The 19,545-nt window shown below is 47.4% G+C and overlaps 1 protein-coding gene across 1 annotated transcript; it reads right to left on the bottom strand.

Moving 5' to 3' along the window:
* Window positions 1–3,775: 3,775 nt before the first annotated feature.
* Window positions 3,776–16,003, bottom strand: LOC148538585 (protein kinase C delta type-like). Its single transcript, XM_088453251.1, has 9 exons — window positions 15,532–16,003; window positions 13,273–13,379; window positions 11,780–11,950; window positions 10,372–10,463; window positions 9,604–9,666; window positions 8,715–8,853; window positions 8,025–8,216; window positions 6,084–6,212; window positions 3,776–3,925 (listed from the first exon to the last, which is right to left on the bottom strand). Exons 1-9 carry the CDS (start codon window positions 16,001–16,003, stop codon window positions 3,776–3,778), a joined length of 1,515 nt encoding a protein of 504 aa, XP_088309377.1.
* Between the last annotated feature and the right edge of the window lie 3,542 nt (window positions 16,004–19,545).

Raw genomic sequence — 19,545 nt, 5'->3', positions numbered from 1 at the left:
TCTTGCGCAGTGGCCAGCGGGTTGACTCAATCGCCGGTACAAGGTATTGGTAGCTGGAGGTCATCTGCCTTTAAGTCATATCTTAGATGTGATAAGCTTAAAAGTTGTGTTTTTTCCTACCCAGAAATGTTGTTTACCCGCCAGTTTTTGAATGGCTAGCATTCAAAAATTGAGGGGGTGAAGGGATTTTTTAATTCTTCCTCCAATAGGCCCGCAATTCAATTTTTCTTATTATTCACGGCTCACGGGAGGTTTTTTAGATTTTCTCATTCGCTTGGGTATTGCTTCTAACATTCTCCTTCTAGGTTACCACTCTATCGTTTTTCTTATATAAGTTCTATCACTGCAGCGTTTTAGTTCTGTTTGTTCTTTTATAACTTTGCCCGTGTCTTCTGTGCAAGTGTGGCTTGTGGGCCATTCATTTATTTATTGGGCTGAGGAGCATGGGATGGCAAGAAGGATTCAGATTCGGTGGTCTTGGGGTCCGAGTTATGCATTGGTCGGCTCTTTGTACCTTCTGTTTTATCATGAGAAGCGCTGTGGGGGCCTGTCATGGTTTGCGATTCACCTTGGAGGCAATGTTATTGGACAGTCGGGAGTATTAAGCTGATCTTGTGGATGAAGGCTGACTTGGCCGCCCTGAGGTATGCTTGGTGTGGTCGGATGTTGTCCCTCACCATGTATGAACGGTTTCTGGACACCTTTTGGCCTTGGATACTCCTCGCCAGAAGATTAATAGGGCTGTTTCTTGTTTTTGCCTCTGGGTCTGGTGGTTTGTTGGTGTGGCACCCAAGATTGCGGTTGGAACAAGTTACATTTTTCATCTCTGATGGGGTGCATTTGTCAGAGTTATGGTTGATTATGGTAGGTGTGTTTTTGGGTATTGTTTTTCTTTTTGGATGCGAGCTAGTGTTTTGGTTTGGGTGACAGGCTGTGCTTCTTTGAACCTGGCCTTGGCGGGAAGGTGTCTTTATTTTAGTATAAGTTAGTTGTAAGTTGTTATAGTGTCTTTAATTGCAATAAAGTTATGGACTCCTTATAAGCTGTGAGGTGGTCTAAACTGACTGTAAATTAATTAATTAAAAAAGCTCAAATTATGTGATTTTAGCTTCTTTTTGTAAATTTTTGTAAAAAATCCAAATCCAAAACCAGTCACGGCAGGTTTGGCAAATCCAAAACCAGATGACGAATCAGAGCCAAATCCAAATCCAGCAAAAATGGTCTGGAGCACATCCCTACACATTACACACATAAATAACATGGTAATGGTGGTAGAACCAGAGGGTGTGATAACAGACGTGCAGGCGGTATGGGGCACTGGAGAGGATGGGAAGGTGGGGACCCCAACCAGGGCCGGCGCTACTATTAGGCAGCCGCCTGGAGCGCTGGCAACTGGAGAGCACTGCTGGTTTCATTAAGTGTAGTGCGGTCCACACTACACAGTAACAAACAAACCGCCGCCGGCTGTGTGTTTGTTTTAGCAGCCGGTGAGAGTCAGTCAGACACTTATTGGCTGCTACGCCTACTGCCGGAGCCGTCTGGAGCTCACTCATGAGCTCTGCCAACCGGCTCCCACAGTGGGTGAAGGGAGAGATGTCATGACGTCTCTCCCACTGTGCAGAGCAGGAGAACAGAGGAGCTGATGGCGGCGGGCACAGGAGCGGGGATTCAGGTAAGTATAATGTTTAATGTCTGTCTGTGTTTCTGTTTTATTTCTATGGGGCACTGCATAGGGGGGCCAGCACTGAGGGGCACTATATAAGGGACCCTGCATAGGTGGTGCCAACTACTGGGGGCACTGTATAAGGGGCACTGCATAGGGGGACCACTACTGGGGGCTCTCCATATGGGGGACCACTACTGGGGACACTGCATAGGGGGGCCACTACTGGGGGCACTGTATAAGGGGCATTACTAAGGGCACTGTATAAGGGGCACTGCATAGGGTGGCACAGCATAGGGGGACTACTGAGGGCACGTTATCAGGGGCACTACTAAGGGCACTGTATAAGGGGCACTACTGGGGGCACTGTATAAGGGGTACTGCATAGGGAAACCACTACTGTGGGCACAGCATAGGGGGACCACTTCTGGGGGCACTGTACAAGGTGCACTACTGAGGGGCACTGTATAAGGTGCACAGCATAGGGGGACCACTACTAGTGGCACTACTGAGGGCACTGTATAATGGGCACTACTGGGGCCACTGTATAAGGTGCACAGCATAGGGGGACCACTACTGGGGGCACTTTATAAGTACCACTATTGGGGGCAGGGCATAGGGAAGACCACTACTGGGGGCACTGCATAGGGGGGACCACTACTGGGGGCACTGTATAAGGGCTTGTGTAGCTATCTGAGGGAAGGGGGGTGGTGCTAGGCTAAAGCTATGCCTAGGGTTCCAAGAAACCTTGCACCGGCCCTGACCCCAGCAAATAAGAATTGTGTGCCCAGCAAATGATTCTACAATGTTAATGTAAATTTCAGTTATTATTCAGCATATACTGTAAGAGGCTACAGATCATGGGAACAAATAGTAACTTTGGTGACCCATGAGTTTGTAGAGGAGCCGCCTGCCCCATCTAAAATGCCAGCAGGGCGGAATGGTGATGAGACCATGGGCCTGATTTAGAGATGGACGCAACGCCGCTACTTCCATAGTTTTAATGATTATCGGTAATCTGTGCATGTGTCTGAGTCGCGCTGCACGTGCGTAATTTGCATTGTCACTCGCAGTGAAAATCTATTCGCAAAGTGACTGACAGGCAGGGATAGTTTGGGCGGCAATAAGGGAGGTGGTGACTCAAACACAGGCGTGTCGTGAACATTTCCGGGGGATGGTTTTTCTTATATGCATTAAAGGAATAAGTGAGTCAATCAGGTTTCTCATACACAGAGGTAGGAAAATATATTATTTTATTAATAGTTATACCTCATACACATTCTGCAGCACTTTACTGATGATATTGCTGACTTGAGGATCCAGAAGATGTTATTACTAACACTAGGAGGACAGAGCAGATGACATATGGAGGGCACAGCAGATGACATGTGGAGGGCACAGCAGGTGATACACTGATGATGTGGAGGGCACAGCAATTGACATGTGGAGGGCACAGCAGATGACATGTGGAGGGCACAGCAGATGACACACTGATGCCATGTGGAGGGCACAGCAGATGACACACTGATGATGTGGAGGACACAGCAGATGACACACTGGTGGGCACAGTAGATGACATATTGATGACATGTGGAGGGCACAGCAGATGACACACTGATGTGGAGGACACAGCAGATGACACACTGGAGGGCACAGCAGATGACACAGCAGATGACATGTGGAGGGCACAGCAGATGACACACTGATGACACGTGGAGGACATAGCAGATGACATACTGATGACACAGCAGATGACACACTGATTACACAGCAGATGACACACTGATTACACAGCAGATGACATGTGGAGGGCACAGCAGATGACACTGATGACATGTGGAGGACACAGCAGATGACACACTGATGACATGTGGAGGACACAGCAGATGACACACTGATGATATGGAGGACACAGCAGATGACACACTGGAGGGCCCAGCAGATGACATGTGGAGGGCACAGCAGATGACACGTGGAGGGCACAGCAGATGACACACTGATGACATGTTGAGGACACAGCAGATGTTACAGCTGAGATAGTTGGTAGCTGAATGAGGATGGAGCCGATGTCCTCTGATGTGATGTACTGGGTGAGATGTTACCTGCAGTGCATTATGGAGTCTGTATTGTCTTCCACCTGTCACTTGTAAATGAGAACCCACGGAACAGGCGGTTCTCCTTTATAGACATCGGTGGCTCCTGTGCTTCTGGTGGTGACAGCAGCTCATCCAGGGGTACATTTTCCCTGATTGTAACTGGAGTCTACGAAGAAGATCAATCAGATTGGTCACATAATAGACAGGTAAATGCCGAGCTAATTGGGCAATTTGTCATTGTATGTGTCATAACGGAGAATAATAACTAGATAGTGTGCAAGCTCTTCCCGCTATTCTATGTTATGGTATCCTATTTGCTGCATGATAACATAACACATCAATATATTAATACAGAGCTGCTACCAGAAATGAGAAAATGACGTGACAGAGATATGTAACCGAATTGACGAGATACCTGGCTGATTTTCGGGTTATTACATTGTAGGGCTGGTTTTTCTTTATACATTATAAATACATTTGAAAGAAAAAAATTACAGTAAATTTGTAGAAAGTAACAATAACAAATAAAGTAATAATGTGTCTGTTTTTTTGTAATTGAAGTACTAGCTATGAGAGGTTATATAAGTCCTCTGAGAATCATTGAAAAAAACAGTGTGCTTGCAGCCTGTCACGGCTCTGCAATTCCTGATGTTGGTCAACAGGGGAGAGGTGGAAGAGCGAATGCCCAATCGATAGAGTTTAATGGAATTTTCAAAAACATTCCATAAAATATTCTCCTCAATTTGCATTTGGCCACAAAAGACTAAGGGGCCTATTCATCATTACATAATTATCACTAGTAATAATTATGTTTTAAACTCGATGCAAGTTTAAAAAATATTTTGGAGGCATTCATCATGCCTCCCTATCAAAAGTATCACTTCCGAAAAGCTGAGCTTTCTGCGAAGTCAGCTTTTCGGAAAAGTGATCCTTTTCCCCGGCAGCTGAAGTATCCATAAGGATTTCCTCACTGCTGAATGTCGCCGCCCGCCCATCCCAGCCGGTACAGTGAGCTGAGACAGTGGTCTTGCACACTTCCACCCCCCTGCCTATGGCTGATCCGACTCTCCCCTCACAGCAGCTCACCCCTTCCAGCCTCGCGGCAGTCAGTATCTTATCTGGCTCCACCCCCACCCCGCCGCTAGCAGCAACCAAGACTAGGAGCTTTGACTGTGGTCAAGCATGCTCCCACCCCCTGCCGGTGTCAGATCCGCCTCTCTCCCTACATCAAGTGCCGGTGTGCAATCCGGCTCTCTCTCCTCCAAACCCCCCCTCCCCATGGGGGCCGGTGGTGTCAGTCCCCCCCACACCCCCTGCTGGAGTCCGATCCGGCTCTCCCCTCACAGCGGATGCCAGTGTCTGATCTGGGTTGCCCCCCTTCCCAGCCCATGTTCAAACCAGCGCTCACCCCTCCCACCCCCACGGCCTTTAGATTCTTATCCTGCTGACCCCCCCCCACCCCCACCCCATGTGTAATCCAGCTCCCCCGTGGCCGCCACTGTTCTGTAGCTGCACAAGCTTCCCCCTGCAGGCGAGCACAAGAGGACCTGAGGAGGAAGCCTGTGACAGCCCAGAGCTACCAGAGGTAAGTAACAAGCTGGAGGGATCTGAATAGACCCCTTTGCTGCACAAGCTTCCATGTAATCGGCAGCATGTGCATGGTATCGGGTGCTGAACAGCCCCAGGAGGGAGCTTCCTGAGCTATTCAACTCACCAGTCTGTTTAGTCTTCTCGCACCCTCTTGAGGGTGCGAGGAGATATCCGACTAAAGTGCCAGCCACAAGGCTGTTATCTGGCTTAGCACGGTGCTAACAGCCTCGTGGCCGGCACTTTAGTCGAAGAATGACGGTTCTTGCGGCTAAACATCCAGGTTAAGTCGTGGTAACTGGCATTCTCCGACTTAACTGCTTCCCAACAAAGTTAAGTATTGCTGTGAATTGAATAGTTCCAGGAGCTCCCTTCCAGCGCTATTCAACATCACAATGCATCAAATCACCGCCCCCGTGTATGCACTTCACTCATAACACATCGCAGGGAATGTTAATCCCTTTTTGACGATAACCAATAATTGATAAATATGTTCGTAGGTATTCATCTAATCTGAATTTACCAATAAAGTGAGGAACGCCATTGTATCAGCAGGACTTTGCAAATCTGTGACACAGAATATTCTGCCAGAAGATTCGCTTTTGTGTGACAATTTCCTACAAAGTCACTTATCTCTCCTCATCATCATCCATCACTGCACGCAGTAGTCTATGGGATAATGTGACTGCATGATAGCGCACACATGGCATAAATTCCCATCTTATTCATATACTTACAGGCTGCAAAATAAATGGGGGAGTTGTTCTTCCAGCCTCCAATTCCTCCCAGTTGATTGGGCAGAAAAATGGATGACCTCTCAGATTGCTGCACATCACCTGTCTCTTCTTTGGGGACTTGCTTAGAAGCTATCGTAGAGATAAACAGAAACATATAGGCTGTTAATGGCAGACAAGCACCATTAGACCAATTTCATCCTTATTCCTTATGGCACTTTATTCTCAGGACGCAGTGTATAAAATTCTTTACCTTTGTTTTTCAACTACATTAGCTAGAGGCTTATTCAACGTAAATGCTATTCTTCTAGTAAAATAATATTTGTGACGTTAATTGTCTGTGGAACAGCACCCAGCAGCCGTAGAGCTGCTACCGAGCCGCCTGGATCTTCCTTAGTTAGGACATTCCCGGCATTTAGCTTTATCCTGGTACCAGTTGTCCTGCCCCCTCTTCATGATGTCATGACAGCACATGTTTGGGTGTCAAGGCTGGCAAAGTGCGAATTCTTGCCCTGTTATGGCCGTGACTGTATCATTATTCTATATTGTATTTTACTAGTATTTGTCAGAAAGTGAGTCCTCCAAAAGAGGACACAATATGGGAAGTAATATGTATAACTAAAGATCTGATCAGTGACATAAAACCCTTTTCCTGCCATTGCTAATCAGAAGCCAATGCAGCCAGGTCTCCTATATGCCTTACTTTATGCCTAGCTAATAATGACAAATAGAAGGTATGTAATAATATTATCCAAAGCCTATTCCAACTGAAGCTTCATGATAGCTGCCCTGTAAATGGGGCAGTCTTCTCAGAGCAAACTTCTCACCCGGCCCTCGAATACCCTTTCTCTACTGGCACAAAAACCTGGGTTATTGCTGGATGTGTCAGGGGTCACCGCTCGGTGTAAAAGGGTCCTTGAACAATAACCCAGGTCGTGTGACCCGGGAATCCAACCCTGGTCACTGAAGGACCCGGGTTTTGGTGCAGTGTAAACAGCGTGACCCGGGTCACGGTGACCAGGGGCATGCCTCAATCCAGCAAATTGGTTGGCTTCAGTAGCGCTTGGAGTTGACATCATCTACAAGCATCCACTATAGCATTGGAAGACCTGGGTCACGGAAGAGCCGAGTCCGTTGTGAACATCTAGACCCAGAAAATAACCCAGGTCCAGCTGCCAGTGTAAAAGGGATAAAACCTGGCTGTGAGCCGTGCTCAGTGTCACAGGTTGGAGACGGGTTTTTGGTGGAAAAGTGGTATTACACATTGCTGCCTTGCTGCTGTAGTTACATTTGAGGGGTATGGCTATAACTAGGTGGGAATACTGTGACTGCAGACACTTAGGGGTATATTTACTAAGGTGCGGGTTTTTAGAAGTGGAAATTTTACCCACAGCATCCAATCAGATCCTACTTAACATTTATCTAGCACCCTATAGAAAATAATAGCTAAATTCTGATTGGTGGCTATGGACAACATCTCCACTTCTAAAACCATGCACTTTAGTAATTAATTATACCCCTTATAGCCTATGCATTTAGTGCAGGGATGGGGAACCTCAGGCCTGGGGGCCATATAAGGCCAGCGGAATCATTTGGTCTGGCCCTTGTAGCTTTTTTCTGCTAGAATGGCACCCTGCAGCCATAATCTATGCAGCAGTGCCGCCTGGAGCATCCTTAGGACACTTAAGACAGTCACACCACTGCCCTTACAGCTGCCCGTTGTTGTAATCACCGGCATTTTTGACCCGCGCCCCTGTGTGACTTTACACGGAGTGGGCGTGGCCTGTACCAGGCCCGCAAATAATGTTATATATATCAAAATGGCCCTCGGCAGCAAAAAGGTTCCTCACCCCTGATTTAGTATGTGCTTAGTTATAATCTAGGTCTTATTTCCTCTGTGACTCCATGTTCTCCGGACCCAACTATACGCGTGTTTATACTCACTCTATGAAGGATGTTCCGGATCTCTGGATCAAGGTTCTTTGGATACGTCGGGGCGTCATACATAACAGAATACTCAATCTTAATGGTCTCCTCACCGGCATAAAATGGGTAGGACCCAGTGGCCATCTGATAGAAAATGACCCCAAATGAAAAGATGTCCACCATGCTGTTATATGGTAAATCACAAAGTATCTGTGATAACACGGAGAAACAAACAGTTAGTACATTGTCCATCCTGGCAGGAGGCACCGAGTTAGGCTGTTATTTGTACATACTGTTCCTAACGTGCACGCTGCTGCGAAAGCCGCAGCCATTTTTCTGGTGTTTTGCACATATGCTGTGAGGAAATTCTTGGAAAAATGGCGGCTGCACCATTTCCTCGGCGATCTGCGCATGCGCAATAGACTGGGCACAAACTAGTGCCCAGAGTCTATTGATTCTGTGGTGGCCAGCCAGCCACGTCAGTTAGTTGCCAGCTGCCGGAGTGAGAGGAGGGGGCCTGTGATGGGGGATGCATATGGGCCCCCTCCTCTCTAAAGACACCTGTGGTGTCACCCCTCGGCGGGTGACACCCGGGTGTGGCCCACACCCCCTGCACCCCCCTTGTGACGCCACTGGGACCAGGATATGGTGGGATAAATATGGAAATGGCGACATGGGGAGCCTGTAAGGGAAGACTGTGTTTCTTACCTCTGGGGCCATATAACCTGGGGTCCCCACACACTCGCTGATCTTTCTATGGCCATGGATATTCTTCACTGCCAGGCCGAAATCGGCAATCTTCACATGGCCGGCTGCATCCAGGAGAATGTTGTCTGGTTTCATGTCCCTGTGAGGAGAGTGAGTGTAAGTTCTGTTTGTCAGAGAACTACCAGCTGCAGAACTTGGATTGTTGTGGAGAAAGGTCCCCAGAGTGACATAATAAAAACCATTAGAGTGTCACAGTGCTGGATGCAGCAATGCAGAGTGCAGCTCACCGTGTATGCACCAAGCTCCGGAATTCCATACATTACGGGGCTTGGATGTAGTGGGTAACGCCATCTTTAGATGGCTTTGTGCAATAGAAGCCTATGGGCTTGTATTCGGAACTCCCCCTGAGAGGGATACCTTCCTAAACTCCCCGCGGTGCGTGCGTCACTCAACGCATGCGCAGAAGGACTTCTGGGTAATAAACCCGGGGTTCTTCTATCGCAAAAGACAGCCCTTACCGGGAGAGCTGTACTTTGATTTTTTTTCAAGCATACGGCGTTAATAAATAATGTTATGCTTGTGGTGAGTGGCGGGATGCATCGCATGCACTGCGTTCTGCGTCCCGCCCTCTGCATCCTACCCACAGTGCGATGAAGGGACCTGTAACATGAGATGTGGTCACTAGGATGACAGTCGCTGCGGAGAACAGCTGCATACAGTCACTATCCATGGGGTGGGAAGGGGGAGATAAGATGGTGCGTGGAGCGGTCATAACAGTCTTACCCCAAATATCATGATAATACCCAGAAATGAATGACAAGGACATAACAGCTACACTGTAACTCTATGAGGGGGTTACTATATGTGATCATTAGAAATAATACATTACCTGTGAATGATTCCCCTCGTGTGCAGGAAGCGCAGCCCACATACAAGTTCTGCTGCTATAAATCTGATGGGGAAGAAAGAAAATAATTATCAGTAGAAATATTGTGAAAGTGAGATGACTGATAATAATGAGATGGCACATTCCCCCTGATATCGTCACGGGAAACATTGTCACACAGGCTTCCTGTACGGCTAAGTAACACACTGGAGCCCTAAGTCCAGGAGACTCTTTATTATACACAGACCTGTCACCATGGAAACCTATAATGGTCCGGCCTGGATTTGTTATGCTGGGTGCACACTATGAGATCCATTGAACGCTCTATTGTTACAACACAACGGAATAACAGTTAGTGTGGATCGCATAGTGTGTACTGACTTTCTGGGTGCTCCCACGGTTGCATGAGATATCATCTGGTTGGCCGACATATCGTCCTGGTACACATTGGCTAGTGTGTAACCAGCTTTAGGCTGTATTGGCTGTGCCCTACTGCATTAGATGTACAGAGGTGCTGTTACTATCTCTCATATTAATAATGATATTTACATATTATAAACGTTGGGCCAGATAGGCTGAATTATTTCCATGTATTGCAGTTATACTGATAGGATGCTATGGGGGATGGGCACCAAGATGTGGAGATAGGGGAGCGGCTATGGGGCAACAATGAAAGGAGCCTAGTGGGAGAAACAATGGAAATTTGGGTCTAATCTTACACCACAGCCAGACACCGGCCTCAGCACCGAATGTACCCATTGTCACTCTTACCTTGTAGTACTGATGTCAAAAGGGGCTCTGCAATTTATGAATTGGGTCAGGTCTCCCCCACTCAGGTACTCCATGATGAAAACGACATGGTCCTGTGTAAGAGACAGAGAGCATGGCATCAGTTACATTATGGGCATTACTCTGACACACAGCAGACAATACTCCCCACATACCTCCCAACATTTGTCCCAGGTGAATCGGGACTTCTGCACGCCAAAGTGGGCGTGGCCAGATGACAACCCTCTCTTTGCATCACTAAGGAGCGTGCCCAGCACCTCTGAGATGCTGGGCTGCCCCCGGGCTTCCCCCCCATACTGTGAATAGATGCTGTGCGCATGCGCACATCAACTATTCTCGCTCTGCATACTCGCTGCTCTGCAGAGCTGCAGTGTATGCTTCCCCCAAACTCCCCCCCCCCCACCGTGGGACACTGCGGCCCGTGGGTGGGACAGCGGGACAGTCCCAGAAAAATGGGACTGTCCCGCTGAATGCGGGACAGTTGGGAGGTATGTCACCATGCTTGCCTACTATCCCGAAATGGAAGGCAGACTCCAGAAATCGGGTGGCGCTCCCGTCCACCTGGAAAAGTGGGTGAGACTCCCGGGCCAGATGCCACCCCAACACCCCTGCACCCTATCTGCAGCCATCTACTTGAGGTTGGTCTGGGGGGGGGGGGGGGGCTGCCAATTTGTGTAATCTCCAGTCCCCAGCATTGTGTAGCGAAGGGCCGGGTCATGATGATGTGATCACTTCTTCACTCCAATGCCTCATCATGTCCCAGCCACTCCTTTTCCTATGCCACACCACGCCCCCCGCTATGCCGACCATGGCCACACACCCTAACAAAAAAAATGAAAAGCAAAAAATATTTGCGGCGCAGGGCAAAGTCATGTGCCCCTCAGCCAGGCAAATCCAGGGGGGCGTACAATCAGTGTAATCGCTCCTCTTCCCTCCACTGATCCAGAGAAGACTGCTGCTGCTGGTCAGCCTCCCTGGTCCCACCACAGCCCAGAATACATCAGGGTCTGCTGGGCTGGGGACACACAGACTGCTGCTGCTGACAGGTAAAGGGGGAGGGGCGCAGCGTACTCTGGTGGAACGGTAACCTGATAGGAAAAGTGTTACCGTTACCACAGCAAGAACGGTTGTGTTATGTGTTATTACCTTGTTCCTCATACACATTATTCAGTTAATTTACATAATTTAGATTTGCAATAACATAGCCAGCAAGCTATGGCATTGGATAGTCTGGCTGTGACCTATAGGAGGAAGGTGATACATACAAGTGTCTGAGAACAAGAACTATTATAATGAACCGATGAGATAAAATAAATATTTTATTTTTATTAAGCAAAACTGTTACTCGGTGTAATAAGACGTTAGTCATCATTGTGACAGAGAGTCTTACCGGTGTCTGGAGCGCGGCATATCCATGCGTGAAGAACGCGCTCTCCCCAGTTATTTCCAGGATGTCTCTCTCTATGAACATGGAGTTCCTAAAGCTGCTCACTAATGTCCTCTTTTGTACCATTTTCACAGCCAGCCGCTGTCTGGTGATGGTATGGGAAGCCAGCAACACCTGGATGAGACAGAGAGTGAGGACTGGGACCCCAGGGAGCAGTGCAGTATGTAATGCAGGCTGGGGGCGACGTTACATCACTGGTACTAAGGGACAGAAGCAATGCACAGTGGGCCTGATTTAGCATGGAATGCAAGGCTGTGTTCGCAAGTACCCATTCGCTGCGAAAATATACTAATGAATGCGATCACACGGCAACTGCAACACTATACCAAGATGCCAACCGCTGTATTAAGCCACCCACTTCCCATTACATAAATCCACAATTCAGCACAAACATCGGTAACATCGAACCCATACGCACAGTTGTGATTGACCTGACCATACCTCACAGACTGCTAAACTTCCTGTCGCCATCTTGACCTCCCGTATTCTATTGCAGGGGCTTCATTATGCATGCCCCTAACGGCATTCAAACGCACAGGCATGCCTGCTTTCCACCGACCACCCCCATACAGTCACTTGCTGTCAATCAATGTGCGATGGAACTGCGTGCTAACTGTGATCGCTTCCATATCGCAGCTCCTGGTTCGCACACGCACTGTGTCTTATACGCATGCGCAGAATGCAAACATCAGCCGGCTGCGTGCGAAGGCAGCATTGCAATCCAACCTGAATCAGGCTCAGTGTCCTCAGCTGCGGAGCCTGCAGAGCCAACACTCCCAGAGATCATTGTACAAACAGAAGGTGACAAGACAAAGTGACCACAGCGTTCTTCAGAACAAGGTGAGAACACACCCCCACCCCCCCTGTGCCATCTGTAATCTGACTGTCAGTCACCGCACCCCACATACACTAACATCAGGAAGTGCTGCCTGTCACTGCAAGAGACCACTCCCCCACACTGGGGACCCCCTACACATAGCGATAGCATGGGGGAGCACTATGGCATATGTGAACTGAGGTTTCTGTGTGGCATAATGGGAACTGGGGCACTACAGTGGACTTAACACATTTGTGGTGCTGTGAGTATTTTCACATTATACTTTTTAATAACATCACCAACATATTTTATTCATCATTTTATTGGGTAGGGGCCCCCACAGGTTAGCTGCCCTGGGGCCCCTACAAACCTTAATCCAGCCATGCAGGAGCAGTCCAAAAGCAAATATGGAGGAAGAGCAAGGAATACGCTGCTGTTTCCTTCAAAGTTGCCTTTTCAAATGGACCCCATTGTATTTTTAATGGAGAGCGCCCATTGTGTATATAATGGCTGATAAATAATATGATGCAGCAAGTAAAGTTCTTATGTCATCAGACGGTCTGTTCTGTTTGCTGCAGTGTTTTCAGGGAAGTCAGGAAAATCCCTACTGATCACTTACCTTCCCGAAACTGCCCTCTCCGATCTTTCCATGGAAGGTTAAACTTTCCATCAGGTGAGAGGCAGCCGATGTCTCAGGGGAGCTGGCTGGGGGGTTCTTACTTCCACCTTGTGATATAAATAGAAATAAGCAATTTTTATTGAAATTAACTTTGCATTTTTTTCAGGGCTGTAACTAGGGTAGTGTGACCAGTGCCATGGCACAGGGCACCGCAGGACAGGGGGCGCTGCTTGAGCCTGTCAATTTCCCTGTTTATTATAATTCTCACTTGTAGCTTCCTCTTCTTTTATCCCCAGCATCTCCTGGCTTCCCCTATCTCTTTCCTGGTCCATCCCCATGAGGCCATGGCCCTTTTTTGGCTACACTTTCTTATGTCCCAATTTGAAAAATGAAGGGGGGGGCACCTATGCTTTTTCTGGCACAGGGCACCAAAAAGTCTAGTTACGGCTCTGGGTTTTTTTCTGCTAATGTAACTTTTTAAATGTTAAGGATAATTATAGCATAGGGGGCGGGATTCATCAAGCCCAAAATGCAGTCAAAATCCCGACAACTGCTGTTTTCTGAGGTTTGATCACATTCCCCATATGCCCCAAGCTCAGAAAAGCGAAACTTTGTGGAGCTTGTACCCCATAGCCTAATAGGAGCTTATTGTCTTCTTACCGCATAATTCCCAGACAGGGATCCAATAGGATCTTTCCCAGTGTCCCCCACAACTTGTGCTGGCCGACAGACGTGCATGCGCTGAAGGACTCCTGGGTCATAAACCTGGAAGTCCGCACACCGGCTCTTATTGGAAGAGCTGTCCTTTACATTTATAATCACAGTTGTACATACATACCGCACTACTGTATGCGACTAGTGGTGCAATGTATGACATCCAAAATGCGATGCATGATATATCCTGCCCAGAAAGAGAGAAGTATACAACTGGGGTCATGTGTTATGAACCATTAGGTACAGTATTAATGCTGGTTTTCTGTAGTACCCAGTCAGTATATTATTACTTGGCTTTATCATATGTTCTTGGGGTGTGACAGAGATGAAACAGATTAATAAGGGGTAACTCATCCTGACTACAACATTGGATAGGACAATAGAACAACAAAGTCACAGGTGCTGTAGAATAGTAATTATTATATAATAAAAAGGTTACATAGAGCTGGGTGATAGGGAAAAGATGTGAAGAGAGGCGAGAGAGGGATAGAGACATTATATCTATAACAAGTATATAGTGGTAATACTGCTTATAGAGAGAGAAGGAAAAGCGGGGCTATCTAACAGAGCTCATTACGCCTGATCTAGAGATGGACGCAGTACACACAGCAGCATCAGTGTCTTTGGATGCAGCTGCAGTGTGTAAATATACTAAAGCTGCAGGAAGCGTCATGCCTGTGTGATCCGTTGCTGCGTTTGAGAATCCGCTGCTGCGCCACCCCTCCCCACTCCCAAATGGCCGCAACCAGGCTTTGGCTTAGGGGGCACTGCGTGCAATGAGGCAGGACCTGTTCTGCACATGTGTACTCCCCTCACCATTGGGTTTGAGTACAACTCTGAATCAGGCCCAGTTAGGGAAAGAGAAGATTTAGCAGAGAAATGCACCAGTTTGCTGCTAGATCATAAAGATTTACCTATAAAATAATAAATCTTTGTGCTGTGTACATGGGGCCTGAGTTACTGCACAGGAGAGAAATACAATCATGTCACATACAATGTATCACACGGTGCCAGTATTGCGAGCTGCATGTAACAAACACTTAGCACCCCTTGTGCTTGGTGAGGCGGTACTGAGTCTTCATGAGCAAGTCCAGTAGTGTAAGATAACTTGCGCCTCCCCGAGCAGCGCATATATGTAGGGTTGGAGTTACGACTGACTTGTGCGCTTGTTCTTGGTGCTTACACACACAAATTAGTGGCGTTGAGAGAAGGGGTTCTCGTTACTCATGTCATTTGCTCATTGGGCAGGGAGAATGAGCAGGCTGCTGCTGATGAGCTGCTGTCTCCTCTCTCTGCAAGTGTTACGGGGGGGAGACGATCTGCCCCTGGCTGATGGGGACAAATCCAGCCCCCCTTTCCAGCCCACTGTGCAGAGTACTTTGTAAACAAATTGTTGGGAAGGGGTCGTAGCAACACCTCCACCAGTACCCGGCCCAGTCTCCACCCTCAACAGCCCTGACATCAGTACTACTGTAGCTGACACCTCACTTACTTCTGTAATAAAATTTACAATACATTTCATATTTTTTAATATAAATAATTTACCTGCTGTTGTCTTAAATTTCTTTTTACCGCCATTGCCCTCAGTTGTGTGAGACCGCTTATTGCCCCTCCGGTGTGACACAGCTATGGCTGTACTGATGGGCGCGCTGGGTCCCTCACCTGGATCTTCTGACTCCTCCTTTTTCTTTTTTTTATTCCTCCCACTGTCCTCCATCTTGTCTAGGGGCCTCTTAATGGCCGCTCTGTTACTGCTGGTCTTATCCACCTTCCTCCTCTTATTTGGGGCCTCATTTGACGGCTTCTTAGATCTAGTCTGACTCTTCTTTTGGAGAGTCTTTAATGCCGTCTCAGCTGCCCAGTTCTCCTCGCTCACCTGAGTGTCTCCTTCCTCTAGGATATTGGGAAGGTCTCCTCTCACCTCGCATACATCCTCCTTATTCCTCCTGCTAGGAGCCTCTAGCTCCTCTGCAGCGCACCTGTTCTTCTTTGGTCGCTTTCTCTTTTTTGTTCTCATGTTATATATTATATATAAACACAAGCTCGCTAAGCACAAGAAAAGCACCTTACCACTGGAAATGGTGAAGGTACAAAGAGGGAAATTATGTTGATAAGTCTCTGAGCCAGCAGCCAGGTGACATCACAAAGCAGTTTGTGACATCACTGTCCCTAACACTCTTGGTTCTAAGGGTTGAGAATCCTTGAGGCTGTGTCTAATATTTGTATATATTATATATACACATACAACAAGTGAAAAAACGCTATATGTCAGAGGTTCCCCAAACTCGCCATTACAGTCCAGGTTTGAGGATATCCATGCTTGAGCCCAGAAGGTTAAATCACATTGACTGAGGTGCTAATTAGGTCACCTGTGCTAAAGCATGGATATCCTTAAAACCTGTACTGTAATGGCAGAGTTTGGGATCATCTGTCATACGTGATATCATAAGTGTACTAGAATAAATGTGTCCTTTTGAAACAGTGTCAGTCTAGAGTGATTAAACAGGCTCATTTGGCTTATTCTCATTGGTATCCCAATAGTGGGGATTGTGCATCCCATACAATCTGAAAGTATAACCCTCCACCAAATCACCCAAAAATAAGGTGATATCTGTCTGTCTCTACTGGCTGCTGTTATTATATATATATATTAGGGGTGTGCACCGGCCACTTTTCTTGTTTTGTGTTTTGGTTTTGGATCTGGATCTCTCTTCGTGTTTTGGATCTGGATTGGTTTTGCCAAAACCACCCTTCGGTGTTCTGGGTTTTGTGTTTTGGATCTGTATTTTTTTTTAAAAGCATAAAAACAGCTAAAATCACAGAATGTGTTGATTTTTCTGCTCCTATACTATTATTAACCTCAAAAACCTTAATTTCCACTCATTTCCAGTTTATTCTGAACACCTCATACCTCACAATAGTGTTTTTATGTCCAAAAGGTTGCACCGAGGTAGATGGATGACTATGCTAAGCGACACGAGTGGGCGGCACAAACACGTGGCCCATCTAGGAGTGACACTGCAGTGGCAGACAGGATGGCAGTTTGAAAAACTAGGCCCCAAACAGTAAATAATGCAAAGAAAAAAAAGAGGTGCAAGATGGAATTGTCCTTGGGCCCTCCAACCCACCCTTATGTTGTATAAACAGGACATGCACACTTTAACAAACCAATCATTTCAGCGCCAGGGTCTGCCACATGACTGTGGCTGAAATGATTGTTTCGTTTGGGCCCCCACAAAACAAGCTGGCAATTAATCTGGCCCTGCACAAACTGGCTCTACGGAGGCAAGATGTCATCCTCATCCTCCTCATTCACTGATTCCTCACCCTCTTCAGTGTTGTGTACATCCTCATCCTCACAGAGTATTAATTCGTCCCCGCTGGAATCCCCCACCACAGGTCCCTCTGTACGTTCTGAAGGCTGGTCTCCCTGGAAAAGTTGATAATTCATTTTTATGAACATCATCTTCTCCACATTTTGTGGAAGCAACCTCCTACGCCTTTTGCTGACAAGGTTCCCGGCTGCACTAAACACTCTTTCAGAGTGCACACTGGAGGGGGGGCAACTCAGGTAAAATAGACCCAGTTTGTACAGGGGCCTCCAAATTGCCTCTTTTTCCTGCCAGTACATGTACGGACTGTCTGACATGCCTGCTTGGATGCTGTCACCGATGTAGTCCTTTAACAGACAGACGCACGCTTGTCGCTGCTGCTTTAAGGATGCACGTGCGGCTACAGCCCACACATTTCACAAAGACAGAAAAAAAAGAAGAATTTTTTTATTGTTTGTGGAGCACACTTTGTGGGTTACACCACCCTTTAACAGACAGACACACGCTTGTCGCTGCTGCTTTAAGGATGCAGGTGCTGCTACAGCCCACACATTTCACAAAGACAGAAAAAAAAGAAGAATTTTTTTATTGTTTGTGGAGCGCACTTTGAGGGTTACATCACCCTTTAACATACAGACGCACGCTTGTCGCTGCTGCTTTGAGGATGCAGGTGGAATCTAGATGGGATTTGGAACCGGGGACACACTACCTCCATCAATTGTCTAAATCCCACTGCACTAATGGCGGATACCGGATGCACGTCTAACACCAACATAACAGTCAAGGCCTCAGTTATACGTTTTGCTTCAGGATGACTGCTATCGTACTTCATCCTCCTCGCTAAGGACTGTTGAAGGGTCAATTGTTTAGTAAAAGTAGTGGTGTTCCTACTTCCTCTCTGGGATGATGAACAACTCCCAGCAGCAGCAACAGCACTAGGAGGAAGTGGTTCTTGATCTTTCCCTATTTTATTTTTATCGGAGAAAGTTTGGTCCTCCATTAATGTTAAATTGATATATACGTGCGGCTAAGGCACACACAAACACAGAAAATATTTTTTTATTTTTGCTGGAGAGTAGTGCACTTTGTGGGTTACACCACCCTTTAAGAAATGAGCCAGCCGGCTCTTTACTTATGGGACACAGGCGCACGCTTGGCACTACTTTGTTGATGCACGTGCGGCTACTGCGCACACAATTCACAAACACAAAAAAATATATTTTTTTAATTTTGTTTGGAGTGCCCTTTGGGGGTTACAGCACCCTTTAACGGACAAGCCAGCCGGCCTTTTACTTATGGTACACAGGCGCACGCTTGGCGCTGCTCCTTCGTTGATGCACGTGCAGCCACAGTGCACACAATTCACAAACACAGAAAAAAAAATTTTATTTTGTTTGGCGTGCCCTTTGGGGGTTACAGCACCCTTTTAACGGTCAAGCCAGCCGGCCCTTTATTTATGGGACACAGGCGCACGCTTGGCACTACTTTGTTGATGCACTTGGGGGGAGCACCCCTGATGGACAGTGCACCCCTTGGACAACACTACAGCACCCCTTTAGGACTGGGACACTGCACAGGACTTTGGAGTGGACACAGCCCCTATGGACAACTGACTGCACAACACAGTCCAGCCAGCCCCTATGGACTTTGAAGTAGTGGACACAGCCCCTATGGACAACAGCAGCACAGCGCAGCACAGCACAACACTACACTGCACTACACTATACTATACTACAACACTACACTACACAGGCCAGCCAGCCCTAAATCCCACCCTCCCTCTTCACTGTCCATAGCCGAGTGAGAAAATGGCACCGACGCAGGTACCTTATATAGGATCCAAAACCCGCGAGACCCGGAAGGTGGGATGATGTCATTTTGCCTCGATTTCAGATCCGAGTCAGGCGGGAAAAGTTGAGCCTGACTCGGATCAGCCTCGGATCGGGGGGGCTGGGGGGGTTCGGATTTCTGAAATCCGAACCCGCTCACCCCTAATATATATATTTATTTATATATATATATATATATTACTCCCAGTTCCCGCTAGTCTGCCATAGGCCATTTTTCTGCCTCAATTCCTCTGATTATCTCTTATTATTCTCAACTGGTATTAGACAGGATCGCCAAATTACTGTCCACCCTCTTCCTAGTACTCAATCCGACCTTCTGGGCATGCCTGGGACTAGTACATGTGCAGTGATTCCAGGCTAGGCTTTAGGTTCATTAA

Source organism: Taudactylus pleione, unplaced genomic scaffold (assembly GCF_031769625.1).
Source record: "Taudactylus pleione unplaced genomic scaffold, aTauple2 ptg000039l, whole genome shotgun sequence".
Taxonomy (NCBI): domain Eukaryota; kingdom Metazoa; phylum Chordata; class Amphibia; order Anura; family Myobatrachidae; genus Taudactylus; species Taudactylus pleione.
This window is presented reverse-complemented; position numbering and strand designations above follow the sequence as displayed.

Excerpts from the sequence above, each read along its gene's own strand:
- LOC148538585 (XM_088453251.1), bottom strand. The coding sequence starts at position 16,003 with ATGAGAACAAAAAAGAGAAAGCGACCAAAGAAGAACAGGTGCGCTGCA. Across the intron at positions 11,951-13,272 it reads GAGAGGGCAGTTTCGGGAAG|GTGTTGCTGGCTTCCCATAC; the intron begins GTAAGTGATCAG and ends TGTCTCATCCAG. Across the intron at positions 8,854-9,603 it reads ACGAGGGGAATCATTCACAG|GGACATGAAACCAGACAACA; the intron begins GTAATGTATTAT and ends CTCTCCTCACAG.